General features: G+C 43.7%; 1 protein-coding gene across 2 annotated transcripts in view; it reads right to left on the bottom strand.

The window, feature by feature from the left end:
- Window positions 1-26,169, bottom strand: part of CRYZL1 (crystallin zeta like 1) — a 45,222-nt gene extending 19,053 nt beyond the window's left edge. For both annotated transcript variants that reach the window (XM_077479951.1, XM_077479952.1), the window contains exons 1-8: window positions 26,085-26,169; window positions 20,700-20,771; window positions 19,969-20,046; window positions 17,035-17,107; window positions 14,332-14,376; window positions 12,135-12,203; window positions 7,618-7,751; window positions 1,149-1,260 (exon numbers count right to left, since the gene is read on the bottom strand). In XM_077479951.1, the coding sequence (XP_077336077.1) occupies window positions 1,149-1,260; window positions 7,618-7,751; window positions 12,135-12,203; window positions 14,332-14,376; window positions 17,035-17,107; window positions 19,969-20,046; window positions 20,700-20,765 (577 nt within the window). In that variant the 5' untranslated portion in view covers window positions 20,766-20,771; window positions 26,085-26,169. The remainder of the gene's footprint in view (window positions 1-1,148; window positions 1,261-7,617; window positions 7,752-12,134; window positions 12,204-14,331; window positions 14,377-17,034; window positions 17,108-19,968; window positions 20,047-20,699; window positions 20,772-26,084) is intronic.
- Between the last annotated feature and the right edge of the window lie 213 nt (window positions 26,170-26,382).

The following is a 26,382-nucleotide window of genomic DNA, read 5'->3' as shown; positions in this document are numbered from 1 at the left end:
TTTTTGGAATTCGTTTCGCTTAATCGAAGCGATTCAAATTTTTCAAATTCCATTCAAATTCAAATCAGATTGCATTCAAATTGAACTCCATTCAAAACCAAATCCATTTTATTCGAAATTCGAATTCTGGAAGATAGTTATATCCTATTTCATTCTATTCTATTGTTTTTTTCTGTTCTAATTTTTTATTCTCTATTCTGCTCTTTTCTATTCTAATTGAATCTATTCTAAATTAAAATTTATTCTATTAGAATTTTGGAAAACGGTTATTTTTTATATTCTATTATTATATCTTCTATTCAAATTTATTCTATTTGAAATTTTAATTTCAGAAGATGGTTATATTCAATTTTTTTATTCTATTCTATTTTTTATTCTATTCTGTTCTATTTCTTTTATTCTGTTCTTTTATATTCTATTCTATTTTGTTCTAGTCTATGTTTCCACTAGTGTGACTTGTCATGCGACTTTGGACACATCTACTTAATTCAGCTTTTGATGAGCCTTTGATATAGAGAGTGTGAAGTTGCATCAAAGCTGCACTCAAAGTCGTACTCCAAAGTTGCAGTCTAAATCGCACGACTTTGAGGACGCAATAGTGGAAACGTAGACTTAATGTATTATTTTATTTTCTATTCTGTCCATTTTTTCTATTCTATTTTTTTCTATTATATTATTTTCTATTCTGTTCTGTTTTACTATATTCTATTCTTTTATTTTCTATTATATTCTATTAAAATATTTTCGATTCTATTACTTTATTTTCCATTCTATTTTATTCTCTTCGGAAATAAGAATTTGATTCGCAAGGTATTCAAATTCCATTCAAAAACATCTCATTTCGTCTGAAATTTTGATTCCTTATTTTGTATTTGTTTAAATTTGTTTCTATTGTGATTGGGAAATTCGGATACATCCAAATTTCAGAATAATGAAAAATTTGTCCGAATTTCAATTCAGAACGAAACGAACTGCACATGTCTAATTTTCTACTCACTTCCTGTTGTGGCTGTTGGACAGGAAGTGAAGGTAAATCTCCCCAATGGGAGACAGACGGCACTGACAGATCCATTTCAGAATGACCATTTTAGAAATAAGGAGTTCATTACTACCCATGAACTGTGTGATGTGTGTTTCATAGATCTCACCTACACCAGGTCTGAGCTTATCCAGGTACTGCTTGTCCTCCTCACTGTTGGCCGTTGCGATCACAGTGGCTCCGCAGTGATGGGAGAGCTGAATGGCCAGCGTGCCAATGGGCTATGAGAAAGAGCAAGAAGTTCATTTACTTACAGTGTCTTTGGTCCTTCCCAACTCTGCTATACAAAATGGGCTAAACCTGCCCTGCTGCTGACAAGCTGCAGTAATGGGACTGTATACACATACTATTTATCTGTCAATCTGCAGATGATCAATGTGTAGAGTCAAGGATGTTACCAGATATTAAAGCAGAACTAAACCCTCCTATGTTTTTTCAGCCAAGGAAGCCACCATATTAGTTTCTGTTGGAACTGCAGCTGCCATGGTGCTGCACATGTGGTCAGTTATGACACCAGCCATTTCATAGGTTGACAGTTTGGTTGATAACACAAGCATATGTTACAGTTAGCATTCCTGTCCTGCGAGGACGTTCTGCGGGGCGAAACACGTCAGGGCGGGACCCAGCAGTGACGTCATCACGCTGGCTTGGTCCAGCGTCCTTGTCTATACTTCATGTGTGTTACTTCTACTCCTAGGAGTATATGACATATACACTACAATACCAAAAGTATTGGGATGCCTGCCTTTACACGCATGTTAAGTTTAATGGCATCCCAGTCTTAGTCCGTAGGGTTCAATACTGAGTTGGCCCACCCTTTGCAGCTATAACATCTTCAACTCTTCTGGGAAGGCTGTCCACAAGGTTTAGGAGTGTGTCTATGGGAATGTTTGACCATTCTTCCAGAAGGGCATTTATGAGGTCAGGCAGTGATGTAGGATGAGAAGTCCTGGCACGCAGTCTCCGCTCTAATTCATCCCAAATGTGTTCTAATCGGGTTGAGGTCAAGACTCAGGACACAAAAGGTCCATTAATACACAGATGAGCGAGTTTGGGGTGGAGGAACTTGATTGGCCTGCACAGAGTTCTGACCTCAACCCGACAGAACACCTATGGGATGAGAGCGGAGACTGCAAGCCAGGCCTTCTCGTCCAACATCCGCACTTGACCTCACAAATGCCCTTCTGGAAGAATTGTCAAACATTCCCATAGACACACTCCTAAACCTTGTGGACAGCCTTTCCAGAAGAGGTGAAGCCGTTACAGCTGCACAGGGTGGGCCAACTCAATATTGAACCCTACGGACTAAGACTGGAGATGGCATTAAAATTCATGTGCGTGTAAAGGCAGGTGTCCCAATACTTTTGGTAATATAGTGTATTTTAATAAAACAGTTACACTATGGGGTCTCCTCCTCTCCTTCCTCTTGCAGATCGATCTGTATATTGCTGGAGGATCATTAGGAGAGTCTATTATCCTCCATGTTGGGAGTAACCATTACATTGGACAATTGTATTTCAAGCTTGGTCAGACCTAATGTGGGGTCCTGGGCTCTGGTAAGGGAGTTGTGATGGTGTTGGTATTACAATGGTTGGTGAAGTAGACTAATACTGGATTTCTGGATTTCACTATTGGAGTTTTATGAGGACTCTTCACATTTTTCATATAATTGTGATTTGCATGTTTTATGTAAACATAACGCAACGCATTATGGGTATACACTCACCAGCCACTTTATTAGGTACACCTGTTCAATTGCTTGGTAAAATAAATTGCTAATCAGCGAATCTCATGGCAGAAACTCAATGCATTTAGGAATCTAGACCTGGTGAAGACGACTTGCTGAAGTTTAAACCGAGCATAAGAATCTGGAAGAAAGGGGATTTAAGTGACTTTGAACGTGGCATGGTTGTTGGTGCCAGACGGGTCTGAGCATTTAAAAAATTGCTGATCTACTGGTATTTTCACACACAACCATCTCTTGGGAATAGTGGGGAAAAAAAAAATGTTATGTGAACAAAAATGCCTTGATGATGTCAGAGGAGAATGGGCAGACTGGTTTGAGATGATAGAAAGGCAACAGTAACTCAAATAAGCACTCATTACAATCATGGTATGCAGAATACCATCTCTGAATGCACAACACATCGAACCTTGAAGATGGGCTACAGCAGCAGGAGACCACACCAGATGCCCCTCCTGTCTAAGCTAAGAACAGAAAACTGAGGCTACAATTCGCACAGGCTCATGGGTCCATCCTGCCTTGTATCAACAGTTCAGGCTGGTGGTGGTGGTTTAATAGTGTGGGATAGTGGTCATCAACCCCGTCCTCAGAGCCCACTAACAGGCCAGGTTTTACCTTGGGGAGACGTACACTAGAATACTGCAATCACTGAGCAGCAAATGAGATTACCTGTGATGTATTTCAGTTATCTTGCAAACCTGGCCTGTTAGCAGGACCTGAGGACACGGTTGATGACCACTGGTGTGGCGAATAATTTCCTGGCACACTTTGGGCTCCTTAATTTCAATTAAGCATAGTTTAACCGCTTGCGGACCAGCCGCCACAGTTTTACTTCGGCAGGTTGGCTCCGCTGCGCAAAATCACGCTATTGTACGTGATCTCGCGAGGTCTGTATAGCAGGCTGCCCGTACCCGCCACAAGCTCTGCGAGTCAGACCGCGGGTCCCGAGGACATACCCACGATCGTCTCACGGAGAGGAAATACTGATGTAAACAAGCATCTCCCTGTTCTGCCTAGTGACACCGTCACTGATCACAGTTCCCTGTAATTGGGAGCGGTGATCAGTGATGTGTCACACGTATTAATAAAAATGCCATAAAACTATCCTCTAGTTTGTAGACGCTATAACTTTTGCACAAACCAATCAATAAAATTCTTATTGCATTTTTTTTTATACCAAAAATATGTAGAAGAATAGGTATCGGCCTAAACTGAGGAACAAAAATTATTTTTTTATATATTTTTGGGGATATTTATTATAGCAAAAAGTAAAAAATGTGTTTTTTTTCCAAGATAGACGCTCATGTTTATAGCTCAAAAAATAAAAACTGCAGAGGTGATCAAATAGCACCAAAAGAAAGTTCTATTTGTAGGGAAAAAAAGGACATCAATTTTATTTGGAAGCCACATCGCACCGCCACGCCATTGTCAGTTAAAGCGATGCAGTGCCGAATCGCAAAAAAGTGCTCTGGTCAGGAAGGGGGTAAATCCTTCCAGGGCTGAAGTGTTAAACACCACGGCCTACCTGTGTATTGTTGCTGACCATATCTATCCCTTTATGACTACAGTGTACTCATCTTCTGATGGCTCCTTCCAGCATGTCACAAAGCTCCAATCATCTCACCACTGGTTTCTTGAACATGACAATGAGGTCACTGTACTCCAACAGTCACCAGACCTCATCCAATAGAGCACCTTTTGGATGTGGTGGAACGGGAGATTCGCATCATGGATGTGCAACGACTATGTGATGCCATCATGTTACTGAGGACCAAAATCTCTGAGGAATGTTTTCAACACCTTGTTGAATTTATCCCATGAAGAATGAAGGCAGTTCTGAAGGCAAAAGTGGGTCCAACCTGGTACTATAAGGTGTACCTAATAAAGTGGCCGGTGAGTGTATATTAGTATTGAGATCAGACTATTGGGATCAGGCATGTACTGGCCATTGGGACTACTGGGAGTTTCCCGGTGGGCCGATGGCTCAGTGGGCCACTCTGATGTAAGGGGGCTGCTGATGGGACACTCTGATGTAAGGGGGCTGCTGATGGGACACTCTGATGTAAGGGGGCTGCTGATGGGACACTCTGATGTAAGGGGGCTGCTGATGGGACACTCTGATGTAAGGGGGTTGGTGATGGGACACTCTGGTGTAAGGGGGCTGGTGATGGGACACTCTGATGTAAGGGGGCTGGTGATGGGACACTCTGGTGTAAGGGGGCTGGTGATGGGACACTCTGGTGTAAGGGGGCTGGTGATGGGACACTCTGGTGTAAGGGGGCTGGTGATGGGACACTCTGGTGTAAGGGGGCTGGTGATGGGACACTCTGGTGTAAGGGGGCTGGTGATGGGACACTCTGGTGTAAGGGGGCTGGTGATGGGACACTCTGATGTAAGGGGGCTGGTGATGGGACACTCTGATGTAAGGGGGCTGGTGATGGGACACTCTGATGTAAGGGGGCTGGTGATGGGACACTCTGATGTAAGGGGGCTGGTGATGGGACACTCTGATGTAAGGGGGCTGGTGATGGGACACTCTGATGTAAGGGTGGGCTGATGGGACACTTTGATGTAAGGGGGCTGCTGATGGGACACTCTGATGTAAGGGGGCTGCTGATGGGACACTCTGATGTAAGGGGGTGCTGATGGGATACTCAAAATGTAAGTGGGCCGGTCTGGATGAAGTCCAGGGCCAAATTTCTGTCCCAGTCCAGCCCTGATTGGGATATCTGTGAGTGCCGTTTTTATTACTTTACAGAGCTGCACATTTTTGTTTCACATATATTCTTCAGCAGGTTTTGGTTTTTAAGATATTTTGCTAAACATAACATAAGGAATTTTAGGGCAAGGCCGCAGCAGAGGAGCGGTGACGCGACTCATTCTATTCATCTGTTGATGACGTCATATCTGACATAATGTAAGTACGGTATTTGTCCGACCAATTTGTTTAGGATTTGCATGGAGTAGGGCAGAATTAGAACCCCTATTAAATCTTATTGCTATCGGGGGCCCCATTCAAGAGATTTCCCCTCCCTTACAATCACAGTGACAACAACTTTCCTAGACAGGAAGTGAGGGAAAATCTCCAACAGTAACATAGGGAGAAAACAAACACTTTTTCCTAACAGGGCAGGGGAAGACTTATTATCACTGCGTGTCCCTATTGCATGTTTCTGGTCTGATCTGGTCAAACGGCTTTTACCATCACAGGAAGATAAGAGGCCATCTCCCTAATAGAAGCGCACATACTAGTAAAGCCCGGAAGGGGTTCTATTCTTTCCCCACTCAATCCTAAAAAGATTTTTGGCTGTATAAACACTTTAATGCCTTGACTCTGCACATTTGGCAGTCAGAAGAACACAGGGTGACCACAGCAGTACATGCTACCTGCAGTAGGGTGACCACATTTCCAGAATGCCATTTAGGAACACCCCCCCCCCCCCTTCCTAAAAATCAGCTTGTGCTGTAACGAATCACAGCTGGGGCGGCGGGTGCGCGCTTTACCCAGTAGCACTGATCACGCCCCTCAAAAAAGGCCTCAGCATCGCCACTTTACTCACTGACAGTACTTGTCCTGGCCTGCCGAGACCCGTTTTACCTTGTTCTAACGCTGGCTCTACAGTGATTACACGCAAGAGGCCATTTCTCCAATCTCAAGCACGGGGTGGGGATTGTGCCTCTCTAGACATTCCCGGCCTGGACAAGTACTGTCAGTGAGTAAAACGGCGATGTGGTCGGCCTTTTTTGGGTGCATCAGATAAGTCCTAGGGGTGGGTGGCAGCGTCAGTTTCATTCCGGGATGCTGTATTGTCCTCAGGGGCGGATCAGGGGGGGGGGGGGCGGCGGCGGCAACGGGGCAATTGCCCCTTCCGAGAATGCAGGTGGCTCCATGGGGGACAGTGCGGGCGGCTGGGTCGGTGAATGGGCGGGTGAGGGGGGCATCTGGGCGGCTCGATATTTGGATCAGGAAGCTGACGGGCAGGGGAGCAGGGAGATGACATCATCTCTCACCGCCCTGCATCCCTGCAGTTCCACCCTCACTGTGCAGGAAGCCGTGGGCTGCAGAGAGATTATATCATCTCTCTGTTGCCTAACTTCACTCTAGGACACAGCAAAAGACTACTTTAGCAGGAAAATTACACAGTAGGTGACAATCTGCAACATGTGGCAGGTGGCAACCCTAGTGGCACGTGACAATCCGTAATGTGTGGCAGAGGACGTGGCAAGTGACAATCCACATCTGCTGACAGGTGAAGTGGCAAGTGACAATCTGCATAACAGATGCAGATTGACGTGGCAAGGGACAATCCGCAATGTGTGGCAGGTGACGTGGCAAGTGACAATCCGTAATGTGTGGCAAGTGACAATCTGCATTTGGTGGCAGACGATGTGGCAAGTGACACCCTCAGGGCTCATGTTTGTTTGAGGTTCATGTTATGAACCTCAAACAATAATTTTAGGAGCGCAACACCACTTACCACTCTAACCCTCAGGGCTCCCACTGATTCTGCATTATGGTGAGTTGAACCATTTAATTTTTTTATTACAATGTAATAATAGAAATTATGCACTTCAATCATCCTGACACCATAACAAGCATGGTGCCGGGATGATTGCAGCGCCAACACCAGCCATTTCCCTGATAAATTGACCCTCAAAAAACATTTTCTAGCAGTGCCCCTCCCGAGACTAGACTCTGGACCCGCCCATGATTATCCTGGAATGAAAGTGCCCAGGACAAACCTGCAAAATGCGGGAATGTCCTGGGCAATCCGGGACGCGTGGTCACCCTAACCTGCAGTGATGTGTTGTATAGAAGATTGGTATTACATACACTTGCTCCGTCCATTACCAGCACAGATCTCCCTGGGGCCAGGTGTGCCAGTGAATGCAAGGCTGTATACACACACAGTCCATCCCGTATGGTGCCCGCAGCCTCTGCCCAGCTCACCTTCTCTGGTTTGTGAACTGAAAATATAAATGCACATAGTGTATGGTTATAATAAATAAGAAGCTTCTGCTCTGTCCCACATCTAAATTCAAACAATGTACAGCCAACTTTAATCATAATTTTTTCACACATTCATGATACTTCTTTGGTTATATAATGTTGATATCCTGGGAGTCTGCCAGCAGTACATGCTATGTCATTCTTGCCTAGGCAAGAACAGTGGAAGAATAGCTAGGAAGATAGTAAAAAATGTGTAAAGAAGTATATGAGGGAAGATCCGCTTCCAATGATTTTTAGGGCTGCATGATTAGATTCTTTTTAATATATATATATCGGCCATAACCCTTGGTAGGGCTGCTTTAACTTTTGGGGGTTACCTCCGCTTGGCTTGTTCTTCCAGGTCTAGGGGTTCCCAGGGTTAGTACTCAACAACCTTGGTCGCTGACACCATAAAAGTCCTTTAGAAAGGTTTTTATTTGCAGAGGTAACATCCAATAAACACAGTCTTGTATGGGAACAGAGGGCAAGGGTGAAGAAACTCAGGCATCTTGAACTGCTAATCACCAGAAAGTCTCTAATACAACCCAGAGAGTAGCCACTCGCAGCTGGGCACCTCAAATCTGAACAAATCTCTAGCCAGAGATTATGGCAGTCAGCACTTTGATCCAGAACTTGTAAAATCTCTGAATAATTTGTAACAGAAAGTGAACAGGATCCTTTCCTCAGTACCTGGAACGTTCTCTGTCTCCTTGTCAGTACTGGAAAAATGTGGGATTCGTTAATGTCCTTAACAACCCAGCAACCAGGCACTTCTTGGGATGCCAGCTTGTTGGCCCTCCTCTGAAGAGTCCTCCCCCGGTCGCTTACATGAGCTGCGGTGCCCCTCCAAGCCGAGAGCACACCCGAACGCCTTGAATCCTCCTTCAGTTACTGGGCCTCGGACCAGCCGGTTCAGAGACTCTGGAAAAGACGGATCCCCACCCCAGACCAGGCGGGTCTATTGGGGTTAGTCAAACGAACCATGTTGCGGGGCGACACACGCTCCCGTTACCGGGACCCCTCGCGGTGCTTCCCCCGGTCCAGAATCAGGAGCAGGCAGCTATGGCCTCACGAACGAACCACAAACACATGACTTCAACATCTTAAGTACCCTTCCCCAGACTCCTCAGCGGGGCCCGGCGCACCCACTGATTGGTTCCGAGGAACGCCGATACCTAAAGCATCCAACCAGGCCTGGTTCTGAGCCTGTCATGTGCACTTAATTGTACACAACCCAGCCAAACTGATGTCAAAGTTAAACCTACGCAATCAACCCTCAGAACCCCTTTACTGTTCTGAGGTAAAAAAACTAAATTTGTACATAGCAGACACCTTGTCCAAAGTGCCGCCGCTATATAGCGGCTTGAGCCAAGAGCGCCACCTGGGGGGGGGGGGGCTGGGGGGTAAGAGGATCGAGAAGAAGCATAACTTGTTTATTTTATTTCTTTTTTTTAAAGTTTGAGCCTTTAAAAATATCTTCACAGCCACACAAAAAATAAATAAATATTTGCCAGCCTCCTGGCTATCCAGGCTTCTTAGTCCCAGAACCTATCTACACACACTCACCACTTCAGTTAGCTTTTTGACATATAGAATGCCTTCTTGGGCTGCACAAGCTCCTGCCTAATGATCCAATGTCTCTGAACATCCTTCGAGCAATGGCATGCTCAGATCTGGCCACATCTTCATGAGGCCAGGATAGAGACCCTCTCGGTGTCTTAGCTTACCCACATACGTTGCTCCCATGGCATCTTATCTTCAGGCTTAAAGAGCCCTGAATCACAGCCAGCCCTTTGATTAGGAAGGCTGTGCACTCAGGATACTGGTCTCCTGCACAGGGCTAGAGGCTATTTGCCTCCATAGACTCTTCGAAGACTCTGAACTCCAGAACCCAGTCCAGGAGTTGCCAATCCCGGAGAAAACTATAAAAACAGTTTTCTCTGCTCAGAATAAGCAATCTGCAGCCCCTCAACCTGAACCAGTGAGAACTCTGTGTGACACATTCTCCAATTTCTACTGTGGCAAGACACAGCACTGTCACAATATACGGTCTATGGTTCAACCGCCTGAAATCCCAAAACTCTTCACTAAATAAAAATCATCTCAAATAGAACAGATGCAGACACAGAACCTCACATGGAAGAAGTCCTGCAGATCTGTATTACATTGACAGGATGTGCAGCATGTCACTCTGCAGAGCACCAAAAATGTACGGTATCTGTATTGTAGTTGGGAAAGACTGATGACCCGGGCAGAATGTCCAGGAAAGCCAGAACAGGACAGAGATGTGAAAAAAGGAAGTACAGGGTGTAACCACAGCACTAGATAAACAAGACATGGACATGAAACCACACGCAGGAAGGATGGTGTCCTGTTATTACTCAGAATAAGAGATGGAATACTGTAATATTAATGGAGATCAACACCACATATAATACAAAAGACATGATAAATACATATTAATGGAGATCATCAACACATATAATAATACAAAAGACGTGATAAATTGTCTATTTTGGGAACAGAGCTGATATGTGCCTGGTAGCTCCTCTCCAGTGGAGGTTTGATAAGTATCCTGTGGGACTCTCTATCTTTCCTGGTATCTACTATTTGCCGTCACCAGCTGGAATGAAACCATTAGGGTCCCAGGTGGCAAGTTAGCATTGCTGGGGTAGAAGGGCCATACACTAATAGATTTTAGTTTGAAAACTTTTTTTTGTACACATGGGCTTCGCCACGGGAGGCCAGAAGGGGAGCTCTTACTCTCAGAATCATAGTATATATCAAATAATATGCAAAGTGGTTAGAGGGAAGCTTCAGAATGGCAAAGATGTTTTTATTACAAATTATGTGAGCAGACTGCAGTTCCTCTTTAATGAACAGATGTCAAGCATCCGCAATGACTCTCATGCCAAGGTCCTCAAAATTTGGGAATGATGGCTGTCATATGCCTTTCCTACTTTGCACCCAGCCAGCTTGGGCTGCCTGTGATGGACGATCCCAATGTTTCCGCGCCCTTAACCCCTTAACTGACCACCCCCCCCCCTCCGTCTACCGGCCTCTTATCATCTAACCTCTCGCTCTCCCTTCTCTAGCTCGCTACTCGTTTAGTGGGCAAGCTCCTTCCTTAAAGCCTTACTTTCCGCCTAACTTTCTTCTGATTTCCGCTCCTTTTTAGGTCTGTCTAGGCTATATATTGCACCCCCTTTTGGATTATGGAGGGCCCAGGGGAGCCCTTGGTCCCCATGGGTCCATGAAAACGTCTATTTATTGCGGTTATGCTATCTCTTGTTTCTTCTGTTCATGTAATTGGACACGGCTAATCACATGGTAAAGAGCCTCCACCGGAGATTGGTGTAGTGGTGTGTCAGACTGACACACCACACCACCGATTGCTGCGATGCGTGCCCCCACGGGCGCGCGGCGGCTGTTATCCTGCTGGACATCATATGACTCCCAGTCAGGACAACTAAACCACCGCCTGGCCATCATTTTGCTATAGGCCGGGTGGGAAGTGGTTAAAGCGGAGTTCCAGCTTGGGTGACATTTTTTTTAAAGTATGCAGCTACAAATACTAAAGCTGCTGACTTTTAATATAAGGACACTTACCTGTTCACGATGTCAGCACACAAAGCCTCCCTGTCCACCGGCTCCAGTTGCAGGGATCCTTACTATGTGAAACAGGAAGTGAAGCCTTGCGGCTTCACAGCCTGCTTCCTACTGCGCATGCACGAGTGTGCAGCACTTGCTGAATGGTCCAGTTGTTTTCTGGGACACACACAGGTCCCATTAGGCAACGGGTCAGGGGACGGAGGAGGGCGCGATAAAACCACTGAAGTGGCGTACCTCGCCGCGGCAAGGGACGGAAGTCCTGAAGAAGACACACCAAAAAAAGTATGAAAATAATAAATAAAAAATATTCAAAAACGAGGGGGGAGGAGTGTTATTTTGTTTGAAACTGATTTCAGTTTATGTCTGGAACACCGCTTTTAACACACAAGTGCCATTGGCTGAAAAGTTTAGCACTGTGAAACCCTTTTTTAAAAAAAATAAAAATAATAAAAAGTGCTTTTTTTATACAGCGATATAGAATGAGGGATAGAGGGTCTTTGTTCCAAATCAGGGACAATCCCCCTAAATCAGGGACAGTTGGGAGCTACGGGTGCAGGTGCAATAGCTACCTGAATAGAATAGCTGGTAGCAGAGAGTCTTGCATCCACAGTGTTTTCTCTCTTTCTGAATGAGAGAAATCTAGCCATGTATTGCTATCTTAGAAGCAGCTCCCGCAAAATAACTATTTTTGGAAGACAGAAAGGCAAAATATCCACTAAAATTAACAGACGGCAACAATCAGCACTCACCCAAATGATGTTCATGAACCCAGACGACTTCACAGAGACCAGACTCTTCAGAGTCGAGGGGTAAAATTCCTATTGGGCAAAGCAACTAGTTAAACAAGGGGCAATTTGTTGAGGCTTTCTTCTGAGCTACACACAACAAAAGTAAAATAATAAGAAATAAAATGGTGATGAATGGTGACCACCCAATATTAGGAATGATAATCATCTGGGAGAAACCTGAGGATGGACTGATGATGGGTGGGAAACTGGCTTTGAGCTGTCACAAGTTTTTACTGATCCATCCTGTCCGCATTGTACGCTAGCAACCATCTGTTGTCCCTTTATTATATGTTGGCAGTCTATGCAGAGGGGACACTGCTAATGATATTCTATGAATTGAGCTACTGGATACGGTAGTAGAGTCTATCACAGCAGCGCTCATTCAGAGAAAGCAATGTATTCTATCAATGAATACAAGCTACCGCTGATTGGCTAAGTCAGAGGTTGTGACATCATCAGCCTGCCTCTCTGACTCAGCCAGTCAGAGGAAGCTTTGTATTCATTGATAGAATACATCGCTTTCTCTGAATGGCTGGTTGCCACTGTGATACTCAACCATTTTTCGGGTAGGAGACTGGACGTCTCGGCTCAAACCTGGAACACAGTGCCATATAGTGCCGTATGCAGCCGCAGCTACACTGCATACAGTTTATAGCGTATATCCAAGCTGGGGGGGGGGGGGGGGGATTGATTTATCATTGCTACAAAAGTGCTCTTATATATAAGCCTTCATTTCATTTGGTGGTGGATTCACAATATCATCCTGTTTTTTAGAAGACTTCTAATGCCCCATACACACTATCAGTTTTTACTGCTGAGTTTTTCCTTCAGATTTACCAAAACCATATAATATGAGGTCAAACCTTAGGAGTTTCAATTTGTATGCAATCAGGCAGGCCCTTGTACTACATGGTTTTGGTAAATCTGAAGAAAAAACTCAGCAGAAAATCTGATAGTGTGTATGGGGCTTTACTGGGTGTTCTCAATATTCACGCCCTTTCAGGAAGCACCTTGGAATAGATTGTTATCTAGTTGCAATTATTTGTTTATTCCATTGACCTTTAGAGCCGGTTCACACAGCGAGCGATGCGAGGCGACACGACTCGCCTCGCCTCGCTCTCGCAAGTCGCCCCCGTTCTGTACAATGGAACCGTTCTGAGAGGAGCGACTCGAGTCGCTCCGACTCAGAAAAAAGGTTCCTGTACTACTTTTGGGCGACCTCGGGGCGACTTGCATTGACTTCTATACAGAAGTCATCTGCAAGTTGCCGCCGAGGTCGCGGCAGGTCGCGGCGAGGCAAGTCGGAGTCGCCTCGCCTCGCCTGCAGTGTGAACCGGCCCTTATAATTCATTTTTATTATACTTTTTCATATATGCATTATATTTATTTTTGGTTCAATACTGGTTTACTCACCAATTTTTGAAGTACTATCAATGTTATTCACATCACGTGGGTAGCCTTTCACAATTTTTACTAAGTTGGCCACGCCTCTAGATTGGAACCAACTTTTTTTTGTCTTTTTCCTCTCTTTGGTTTATCAATTTGGAAACTATGATTATGGGTGTTTAATTTATTACAACACATTTATTCACTTATTATTGCTAGTGCAACTTCTTTTTTGGATTATATCTATAGCCAATTCTCTTGTTACAACTTCCAAAGTTATTACATTTGTTATTGTTCTCTGTCATTTGTTAATTAAATGTTATATATAGTTGGATTCTACCTGCAAGTGTTTGTGTGATCTTTTTTGCACATCTCGGATAAACCCCAAAAACAAGTTATCACATAACCGTGATAAAACAGACTCCCAACACTGGAATACAGGATGATAAAATTAAACAATAAGAATTCCCATAGACAGTTCCTTTTTTTTTTTTTTTTTTTTTTTTTTAACAGCCAGCGGATTTTCACATACACACATGCAAGGTGGATGGAGGCACTCCTCCACCATCAGAACAGCTGGAGCCAATTGGCTGCAAGCCACTGACTGAACAAGTTTTCCCAATAGTCCCGTTCGACAGAAGTCGATCATTAGATGGATCAAAATTCAGTCAGCCCTGCTCAACTAGACATTTCCAATCATCTATGGGCATGTTGACTCTATAGGGCAAGGGCAAAATGCAGAGATAGGTACAGTATTAGTATGTGCTCTTACCTACAGCCTCATCATCTGGGTGGAAGAAAGACACTTTGGATCCCACTTAAAAGGAAAAAAAAAAAATAGAAAATTAATAATTACAAGATTGCTTGGAAAAGCTGACCATCAGTTATGTATTAATGTCCAACTCCAATCAACATTTTTTCACAAATGGATAGTGTGGAGAAGGATTAGAAACTCTTCCAGGCTTTTCTTGCTAGCCGTGTCCATTTCAGAGCGATTTCTCAATACTTTCCTTCCTGCTGACCACACGGGAAGTGAGAACATTTACCAAAAAACAAACAAAAAAACAAAACAAAAAAAAACACACACACGAGAGGTTTTAAATCCTTCCCCTTACTACTGAAAAATATATAAAGTATTTTCATTGCCGTCTGTGTTCTCAGTGCAAAAATCTGCCCTAAAGCTAGTCATACATTATACAATTTTCTTCTTTCTTCATAAAGTGAAAAGAAAATGATAAATGGTTTTCAAATAAAAATCTGAAAAGTGTGGTGTGCATTTGTAGTCAGCTCCCCTAAGCCAATACTTTGTAGAACCTCCATTCACTGCAATTACAGCTGCAAGTCTTTTTGGGGGTGTCTCTACCAGCTTTGCACAGCTAGAGAGTGACATTTTTGCCTATTCTTCTTTGCAAAATACCCCAAGCTCTGTCATATTGGATGGAAAGTGTCAGTGAACAGCAATTTTCAAGTCTTCCCACAGATTCTCAATTGAAATGGATATTGAATATTCTAACACATGAATAGGCTTTGATCTAAAACATTCCATTGTACCTCTGTTTAGGGTTGTTGTCCTGCTAGAAGGTGTACCTTCATCCCAGTCTCAAATCTTTTGTAGACCAAAAGGTTTCCTTCTAAAGCCTCGTACACATGGTACGATTGTTGGCCAACCGAGCGTCAGATTTTTGTCAAAAGGGCGTGAACCAGGATCTTGTCTTGCATACTAACGCTATACAATTGTCGTGTCACAAACACGAACGTAGTGACATACGAGGAATTTCAGCTCTTGAGTGCCACCCTTTGGGCCCCTTCTGCTAATTGTGTGTTTGATGAGCAGCGATTCCGAGCATGCGTTTGTACTTTTGACTTTTGTGTGACGGATTTGTGTACCGACCATATGAAAATCTGACGTCAAGCCACTGTCGGCCAAAAATTTTCTAACCTGTCATCCAACATTTGTTGGCTGAAAATTGGACAACAAATTGTCAAAAGGAGTGTACTAACGGTAAAATTTTAGGACAACAGTCTGTCAACAGCCAATCCCCTGCCAACAATTGTACTGTGTGTAGGAGGCTTCATTCTTCATTCCATCAACTCTGACCAACTTTCCTGTTCCTGCTGAAGAAAAGCATCCCCACAGCATGATGTTGCCTCCACCATGTTTCACAGTGGGGGTGGTGTGTTCAGGGTGATGTGCAGTATTCGTTTTCTCCCACACATAATGGTTTGCTTTTAGGCCAAAAAGTTAAATATTGGTTTCATCTGACCAGAGCCCCTTCTTCCACGTTTGTCGTGTTCCCCATATGGCTTCTCGCAAACTTCAAACGAGACTTCTTATGGCTTTTTTTCAACAATGGCTTTCTTCTTGCCACTCTTTCATAAAGACCAGATTTGTGGAGTGCAAGGTCTAACAGTTGTCCTGTGGACAGATTATCCCACCTGAGCTGTGGATCTCTGCAGCTCCTCCAGAGCCTCTTGACTGCTTTTCCGATTGATGCTCTCCTTGCCTGGTAGTTTAAGTCATGTCTTGGTAGGTTTGCAGTTGTGCCATACTCGTTACATTTTTGGATGGTGGATTGAACAGTGCTCTGTGAGATGTTCAAAGCTTGGGATATTTATTTATTTATAACCCTGCTTTAAACTTATCCACAACTTTATCCCTAACCTGCCTGGTGTGTTCCTTGGCCTTCATAATGCGGTTTGTTCATTAAAGTTCTCTAACAAACCTCGGAGGGCTTCACAGAACAGCTGTATTTATACAGAGATTAAATTACACACAGGTGGACTCTATTTAGTAATTAGCTGACTTCTGAAGGCAATTGATTCCAGTTAGGTGTATAAGAGTAAAGGGGGCCGAATACAAATACAGGCCATACTTTTCGGAAAAAAAAAAAAAAAAAAAAAGCATGAAAACCATTGATAAAATTTTCCTTCCACTTCACAATTATTTGCCACTTTATGTTGGTCTATCACATAAAATCCCGATAAAATACATTTACATTTTCGGTTGTAACATGACAAAATGTGGAAAATGTCAAAGGGGTATGAATACTTTTTCAAGGCACTGTATGCAGTGCAAGGGCCTGCCTGATTGCTTATTAATTGAAAGTATTTAGGTTTGAGGTCATAATATATGCTTTTGGTAAATCTAAAGGAAAATTATACAATGTATGGCCAGCCTGAATCCTGCCTAAGGAAGGGAGAGAAAATCTCTAAAAGTGATAACAAATCCTTAACGTGTTATTGTCCCTGGAACAAAAGGGGACGTGAAATCTTCCAGTGGTGACAATTTGCCCTCATTTTGGATACTTTTTCTCTCACTTCCTTTTGGGTTTCTGCAACAGGCAGAAAAAGGAATCCTCCCCAAGCAATAGATTTTAATTTGTCTGTAATAAAACACTGTAGAAAAACAGTTAAAATTCAATTTAAAATGACAAAATAAATATGAAATCCATGTTATGTGTCTGTCATTGCTCACCTTCTAGGATAAGGCCGGCTATTTCTCTTCCTACTGCTACAAACTCTCGCTCTGGATACAATTTTGAAACAAGCTAATTTGGAGACAAAAGAAGAAGTTTTGAAGTCCACACTATGTACGATATAATGGACTCCTATTATAGTGAATCCGTATTAAACCAACAGAAGAAATCATGGATTGCAGGATCCTTCAGGTGTCTTAACTTATCTATAGAGCACCATGGGAGCCACCAAATCGAGAGGCTATTATGCAAAACATACTATAGCTAGAACATCAGTACTTTGGCTCACCAATGTCACCTTCAATCCTACTCTCCTATCATATATCAGAGAAGAATTATGGGATTTTAAAAGGTGCACAATACAACAAAAAAGTATAAATGTATTTGAAAACATTAAAAGCAATATAAAAGGACATGAATATGTCCAAAATGATCATACATAACAAACAGGTGCAAACTGAATGAATCTCTACGTTTCGCCATACCAATGGCTTCTTCAGGAGTATTATTATTATCAGTACAAATGATCACTAAAGAGTCAAAAATAGAAAAATATTTTTTAGAGAAAGACAAATACAAAATATACAACTATACATTTTAGCCTCAGGTAGGCCTTTCTGCACTATTGTGTGGATTAGTGAATCTTTATCCTTTGTTTTTCCCCATAGATGGACCATTAGTGGGCATTTGTATATAAATCTATCTGTGTTACATCAATTGATACAAATTGATTCATCATATGACTCTGGAGCCTTCAAAATCTTTTAAATTTACTTTTTGAATACACAGGTAATCTACTGACCTAAGTTTTGTTGTTGCTCAATTCTTGCCAACCCAGCAAATTAAAATTTTAAATGTATAGTTGTATATTTTGCATTTGTTATATTCTTTGTCTTTCTCTAAAAAATCTTTTACTGTTTTTGACTCTATAGTGATCATTTGTACAGTGCCTGATAATTCTCCTGAAGAAGCCATTGGTATGGTGAAACATGTTGAGATACAATACATAAACAGGTGTAAACTGATTGTATCATCATTTTGGACATATTCCTGTCTTTATAACGCTTTTAATGTTTTTCAAATAAATGTATATTTTCCTACTTTTTCGTTGTATTGTGCACCTTTAAAATCCCATAATTCTTCTCTGATCTGCTTTGCTTATACAAGGGATGTAGTGCTAAATGATTCTCAGATGCTCAGCAAAAATGTCTCTCCTTTAAACCCTCCTAATCTTTATAGCCAAGGAAGTTACCATCTTTATAGCCAAGGAAGTTCCCATCTTGGTCTCTGATCTGCAGTTGCTTTGTCTCTATATCAGCTATGACAGCAGCCATTTAATGGCTTGCTAGTTTGGTTGAGAACTGACATAAGCACAGTAGTGACTCTAATGCCGCATACACATGGTCGGACATTCCGACCACAAAATCCGTCTGATTTTTTCCCCGACAGATTTTGTCTGAAACTTGCGTTACATACACACAGTTGGACAAAGTTGACGGAAAATCCAATTGTTCGGAACGTGGTGACATTCGTTGCGTACGACGGGACTACATAGAGGCTAGTAGCCAATAGCTTTGGTCTCCTAATTGGATCTGAGCATGCTTGGCACTTCGTCCGTCGGAATTCTCTACAAACGATCAGAAAAAGTCAGATCGGATTTTTTTGTCGGAAAATTTGAGATCCTGTTCTTAAATTTTTTCCCTCGGAATTTCCAATGGAAAAAGTCCAATAGAGCCCACACACGATCGGATTTTCCTACAATATAATCCTATTGGACCTTTTCCATCAGAATTTCCGACTGTGTGTACAGGGCATTACAGTTATTCAAGGCATGCCTTTGGTGGATTTAGTTCCACTTTTACCATTGTCCAAATCCTGCTGTGTATGTATTTGAAGGATCTTAATTTTGGCTATGGAGTTGCAAGGTGTCAGAGTACAGGACATACACCCAATGACATGACTTCAGGTAATAAATAGAGATGAGCTCTGTTCCTCTGTGCAATCAGCTGGAAGTGCTTCAAGCTGATAGCAGAGGAAAGAAGCAGCAGACAAAAACGACACTTAGTGCTCTGAATTTGTGACAAGTACACACTATAGAGCAGGGATATGCAATTAACGGACCTACAGCTGTTGCAAAACTACAACTCCCATGAGGCATAGCAAAACTGACAGCCACAAGCATGACACCCAGAGGCATGATGGGACTTGTAGTTTTGCATATCCCTGCTATAGAGAGATATCCTTGGTTTATATTTCATGTTTGAGATTTACAACCACTTTAAGGAAAATAAATAAACATGGTCACCTCTGCCATACCCTATGTCAAAGTAACAAAGGCACACAATACGAAAATCAGATAGAAAAATTCATACAACAAGCTGTCAGATGATTTTCGGATCATTAGTACGGATCTTTCGACAGCCGCTTTCGCTTTGTCATCAAACAAAATCTGGATGCGCGGACTATGACATTTTTGTTGGATGTGAACTCGACATCTGATTTTCATTTCATTAGTACGGTTTTCTTACAAAAAACCTCTCCACTTTCAACATGATTAGCATACCACAAAAAACGGACAGACGTTCGGTCGTCCAAAAATCTAAGCGTGTGTACGAGGCTTTAGACTCCTCAAACAACTGTAGGCAGGACAAGGCTACCAACAGTTAACGATGGCCCAACACTTTACGCAATGCTTCTGGGTCTGAGCTGCATTGAGATGTGGGATTTTCATGAAGCAGAAGTCCGAGTAGCAAATCACTGCCTGCTGCTCAGTAGGTGGGCAGAGCTGGGAACACAGGTACAGTTCATAAGAACAGATTTTCCAAGAGACATAACTCTCCTATGGATGATTCAGGTGTTCAACCTACTAACATTTGTGCCAAACTGAAATCTCATCTTAAGATAAACGGACTATTTCACCTCTAAGTAATTACCATTGTATTAATCGGACTCAAGGCACAAGCTTTCACTTGCAGCTTCACGTGATAATCACTGGGAGGCGAGCCTTGTTCCTGAATAAAATAAATAAAATAATGAACAGATGAACAGAAAAAAGCCCAGGACATAGGAAAGTAATGACATTAAAAGCTAAACCCAGTTTAATTTAAAAAAATAAATAAATAAAAATGGTGCCCAGTCAAAATTAAATTCTACAGGTGAATAAAACAGGTTAAATAAATAAATAAAAATCACCCAAAAAACAGAAATGCAATGGGACTAAAACCCAACTCTGGTGTTAACTGCAATACTCACCTTCAATCCAAAGCTGCCCCCCATGACACAAGGTAGAGCCAGTTTTCCAAATTGAATGAAGCCCATGGTCATTCAACCCATATCCCTTCAGCCCAGGACAACCCATATCCCTTCAGCCCTGGTATGTCATTTCTGGGCTTACAGGATAATGCTGCAGAGTGTGGCACCACGTAATTATGCAGCTTTTAGGACCCTCCCACTGGTGATGGAATAGGAGGAGGAGGAGGAGGAAGACCCATAATGTCACGTAAGCAAACCAAGGACATTTGTCACAGCTAGGTCAGCAATGGCAACCCCTGTATATCTCTTAGGAGAGGTTCACTTTGGATGCCATGAGCGTTATAAAACTTTTTGGGATAGATTGGCAGAGTAATTGGTTGTGGCCGAAATGAAAACAATAAGTAAAAATTACCTTTTCTTGAAATATGAACTTCTCTTCATCTTGCACAGCAGATAATTGATAGTATAATCCCTTCATGATGACCTGTACACATAAGGAGAATATTCAATTAAAAGGTCTATTTAGAACAGAGGAACACTGCTATACGCATTGGAAGATTTCCCCTCTATTAGTATTCTGATGTCAACCAAAAATTTAGGATATTCTTTTACTTTCAATGATAATGGTAAAACAGGGCAAAGAGAGGATGACTCTCGGGGGCACAGACAGCAATAAAAACCAAGTAGGCATTCTGATCCATCACCACTTCAATCCAGTTTTGCCTTTAGACATAATTTAAAGTGGTCGGAGAGCGCAGAAAGAGAAAGGGACTCCAAATTATGCTTGAGACATCTACTGCATGAGATAGTTGAAGTTAGATCCGGCTGTTATGCAGTTAGGAGGGTGCACCGGACAGTGTTCCACAGCAGGTCCAGCAGTTAAACTAGGAAAGAAAGAACAGAGGAACTGGAGATAGATGGATAGCCGACAGTTAGCAGAGGGGAGGCAGCGACTCCAGCCCGGCAGCAGCCTCCCGAGGCGAGGTAAAAAAAAAAAAAAAAAAAACTTAACGGTCTCACCATCCTGGACCCTCAGCTTGGTAGGAAAAAGGACACTATACTTGATGTTCCATGCCTGCAACCCCACTTTAACCTGATCGAAAGATCTGCAGAGTCTCTAGGGAGTAATCATCAAAGAATAGCAGATTGGCATTCTGGTGTTTCAATTGACCCGCCCTGCAAGCTGCTCTGAGGATCTCATCATGGTCCCTGAAGTGGAGCACCTGAAAGATCAGGGTGCAGGCATTAGACCCTGGCGGTTCAGGGACAGTAGGAATCTGGTGGGTACGCTCTAACGTAAAATATGGAGAGAACTGAGCGGCCGGTAGCAAGACTCTCAGGAGCTCTTCTACGAACACCGTCGGGTTCTTCCCCTCCACTCCTTCAGACATAAGGAGGTTGTTCCTCCTGTTCCTATTCTCAGCGTCATCCACCTTGTATTCCAAGGCCCGAACCTTGGTCTGGAGGGTGCGGATAGAAGCTGTGTACTCCACTACGGTGTCCTCAGTCTGCCCGACGCGCTGCTCCACCTCCGACATTCTCAAGCAGAGCTTATTGAGATCCTGCAGGATGAGACCGACATCCAGCTGCACGGCCTCCATTTTTATTTTGATGGTCAGGGCTGCCTAACAAGATGCAATTGCCGCCATTACCTTCTGAAATCCATCCAGTCTCAGCCGTTTAGTCCCCCATCTCGGTCTACGACACCATACTGTTTGCACGCCTAGGGGAGCCGCTCATGAGGCTGTGTCCTCCGCACTCAGCGGGAAACTAAGCTTTTATTCCCCTGTGCCTTGTTCTGTAGGACATCCTGAGCAAATCAGGGTAGTTTTGTAGCAGAAGATCAGTCAGGAGTGAGGATAAATTCCATGTAACCAGCAGAGCTCTGGATCCTGCGTCCTCTCAAGTTGCCATCTTGGACACACCCCCAGTTATACTTTAAAGTGGTTGTAAACCGCTGGGTGCCTTTTTTTCTGATCTGCAAGGTAAAGCCATAATGTGCTTGTACACACCGTATACTAGCACAGTATGTGAAACCTGAAACCGCTGTCATCGCTGGAAGCCGCCTTCCATCATCACCCGTCTTCCTTCCGTGTTCGCGGACTCAAGCTGTGTGACTGGCCAGAACTGCGAAGACGTCCCTTCCGCGCATGCGCAGGGGAACCACCATTTATGGCATGGGATTCTGAAGGAATGGCCCGGTGGCCGATGAGGTCAACGACTGCATATATAGTCAATATCTCCTGAACGGTGCCCGTTTAAGAGAGATTTACAGTACCTATAGGTAAGCCTTAATATAGGCTTACCTATAGGTACAAGACAGTGATTGATGTTTACAATCACTTTAATAATGAGGAAAAACCCAATAAAATTCAACAAAAGTTTTATTTCCACCTTGAGACAATGCTAATTTTCAGTGATATACAACTGCATAAGAGCTTATTCTCACTATCACAATTAATTGCATGCACTGTAATATCATTCATTGAATGAATGGAACCCAAAAGCACCATGTTTGACAAACATATTGCAGCCCAGCTCAATGCGCACCAACGGAGTAACGTGTGTTGCATTGCCAAAAATGTTGCATGCACAATTTTTGGTCTGGTGTGGTACAATTGGCCATTTGTCCCACAATCTAATTTTAAAAGCAAACAAAATTTTGAAGTACTTTTGGATGACATTGATCATGACATCGATGTATTGAGAATTTCTGTACAAACTGTACGTTTTAAAAAGCTTTAGGCCGGCCATACACAGAGCTAATTTCTTTCTTGCTACCCGAAATTCGCTTGATTCCCCCAAAAACACAGTGTTGATGCGTGAGTCCCTCCTGTCAGGCCATTGTCTTTTCCCGGCGTGGATGGGTGGGGTAAGCCGTTCCCGCCTGGAGAAGACAATGATTGTTGCTTGTGGCTATAGCCGGCGTTAGCAATAATCATAGGAAAAACCTGGCATGCTGGTTGTCCCCAAATCGAGTGATCAACTTGGTATATTAAGCCTGTCCATACATGGTTCAAATTTGAGCAACATGTGGGGGTCCATTGATTCCCCCATCCATGTTAAACATAGGAGGATGGAGAAATTTCCACTGCTGGCATTCTGAGAGCAGGCATCCCTGGCGGTCAGAATATCTGAACAGAGGTTACATTTGATGGACTGCAGAGGCTGTTCACCCAACAACTTTCCTGCATGGCTCCTTCGATTTTCAGACTGAAAGATGTTGGTCGCTCGGGAGGGTGCAGATAGGGCCACCCACGGCTTGAATTTTGACCCTGGCCAAAAAATTGTTGCGTGTGGCGAGCATAACTCTATATATAGGGTTGTCACCTTTTCTTCAAGTCGAACCCAAACACTTTAGCGGCACACGGCAATTTTTTTTTTTGTAGTATAAACTATACATATATTTTTCTATTAAATAACATTTCTAATCATATGAAGTTAATAGCAAGAGTCCACCTCTACATTTGATTCCACAGAGATTCCCTTTACGTCTGAATCCGCACAGTTCCCTTTCACTGTAAGGGGGGACTCTGCCATCTCTGATGTTATGGAGAACTCTGGGGACTCTAACATAAGGGATGCTCTGGGAACCCTGATTTAAGGGGGAATACTGAGAACTCTGATGTACGGAGAGGACTCTGATTGAAAATTTCCAGCCGGCACTTTCCTGTTCTAAGGAGTGTGGGCAGACACAGAGGGGTAGGACCAGGAGAAAGAGGTACAGATTGAGCCCTCTCTCCTCTCCTGTCTGTGTGTGTTTGGAGGAGTGGGGGGATTGTTAGTGCTGGCTTTGGGCAGCACGAAAGAATGTTACAGACACTCTCAGCTTAGACAACTGCAGCCAGCAACCCTGCTGGGAAGCCATAGTCCAGTCTAAAAAATGTGTCAGGGTTTCAGGCAGCCTGAAACCCGGAAGCATGATTCCAAACCCAAACTGTCCGGGTAAATTCTGGACAGGTGGCAACCCTATCTGTATGCCTAATGCAATCAAAAACCCCAGAGTTGCTCCTCTACTAAATCCTGATAGGTTTACTGTTGCTTATAGTTCTTCAAAAAATGCTAAAGAAATGTTATTAAGGTAAAAGAGTTAGGGCCGGTTCACACAGGGGGCGATGCGAGGCGACACCGACTTGCCTCGCCGCGACCTGCCGCGACCTCAGCGGCGACTTGCAAATGACTTCTGTATAGAAGTCAATGCAAGTCGCCCCGAGGTCGCCCAAAAGTAGTACAGGAACCTTTTTTCTGAGTCGGAGCGACTCGAGTCTCTCCTCTCAGAACGGTTCCATTGTACAGAACGGGGGCGACTTGTCAGGTCGCGGCGAGGCAAGTCGTGTCGCCTCGCATCGCCCCCAGTGTGAACCGGCCCTAATTGTGTGCAGGAGAAATAATACTTGTAACATTATATAAAATATTTTATCATCATCAGCATTATTATTACTGCTACAACTATAACTTGTATCCCCAGCATTACCCCCTAGTGTACTGACAGCTCTCCTGCTGCCTGATCTTGATTTAGGAACACTAGGGGGGAGATTTACTAAAACTGGAGAGTGCAAAATCTGGTGCAGCTCTGCATAGAAACCAATCAGCTTCCACCTTTTAGCCCCCATTCACATCGGGGGGATTTGACATGTCAAATCACAGCCTATTGCCGGTGTTCTGCCGAGAAAAGTCCCCCCATCAGATAGTGTCCGCCCCGTACTGCGCAGGCGCAGCACGGAGGACAAGGAGACGCTGAAAGTTTCCGAAGTTGAACAGCTGACCATGAGCTGTACATGGCGCCTGCACACTTAATAGTCATCGATGGGTAACAGGGCCCCTCGCGGGCTCGCTGCGCTTGGCATATTTTTTATTCTAACTCTATGTCCACTCGGATGGTGGGGCTTGAACCTGGACTCAATGCGCTGGCACTGTGTAGAGCTGATGATCAGCTGTTCACCTTCGGGGACTTTCGGCGTCTACTTTGTCCTCTGTACTGGGCAAGCGCAGTGTAGGGTAAGGATGAGCTCAGGTGCGTTCGCATGGTCCACGTGCAGAGCCCGCCAGGAAGTCAGCACATCGCTGCGCTAATCACAGGCAGTGAAACATTGCCCGATCTCTGCACCCGCGCATCGGGGCAATGTCTCACTGCCTGTGATTAGTGCAGCACTGCGCCGACTTCCTGACGGGCTCTGCACGTGGACCATGCGAACACACCTGAGCTCATCCTTAGTATAGGGCGGACACTATCCGATGGGGGACAGTATTCGACAAGACACCAGCAATGGCAACATACAAATCGGTGTGACGCTGACTTTGCAGCAGCGCCGCACTGATTTCCAAAAGTAGTTCCTGCAGTACTTTTCGGGGACTTCAGGGCGATTTCAATAGATATTTGTGCATGAACCCACATAGATGTCTTTTAGATCGCCCCTGAACTCACACTGAAATGCGGGTTTGAGTTTGAAACCCGCGTTCAGTGTGAACGAGGGGTAACTGTCAAAGCTGAACAAGCTGAAGTTAGAAGCTGAATGGCTGCCATACACAGCTGCACCAGGATTTTGCACTTTCAGTACATCAACCCCCTATAGGGTAACGTCAATGACACCTATTGTCACAGCTGACGCTACTAGCTGCTACAGATAGAATTAGCTGGAGGGCCCCATCAACATTCACCTATGGGGCCCCAGGATTCCTAGTTACACCCTTGGCTGGAGAAATGCAAAAAATGCAGAAATGAAAACTAGAAATGCTGCGTCAGCAGGAGAAAGAACACACAAACAGGAACCTTCCACAATCCCCCTTCCTACTGTACCTCTGTGACCCCCGGGAGCTTCTCCTGTCCCTGCACTGCAATGAATGAGACCTTCCTGATTCTGCTGCCAGGCTGTGCAAGGAGGAGGAGGAGGAGCCACACAGGGGGCTGGGTCTCACGTTAACCCTTTGCTGTCACAAACAGTAAATCTGTTACAGCGAGGAACATCATTGCCAATATATACTATATATACTATAGCTATAATATATATATATATATATATATATATATATATATATATATATATAGCTCGCTCTCTCTCTCTCTCTCTCTCTCTCTATATATATATATATTATAT

The sequence above is a fragment of the Lithobates pipiens genome, unplaced genomic scaffold (genome assembly GCF_037356315.1).
Source record: "Lithobates pipiens isolate NorthernLeopardFrog02 unplaced genomic scaffold, aLitPip1_a1.2 Scaffold_16, whole genome shotgun sequence".
NCBI lineage: Eukaryota > Metazoa > Chordata > Amphibia > Anura > Ranidae > Lithobates > Lithobates pipiens.
The sequence above is the reverse complement of the archived record's forward strand: the minus strand, read 5'-3'. Positions and strand labels throughout refer to the sequence as shown.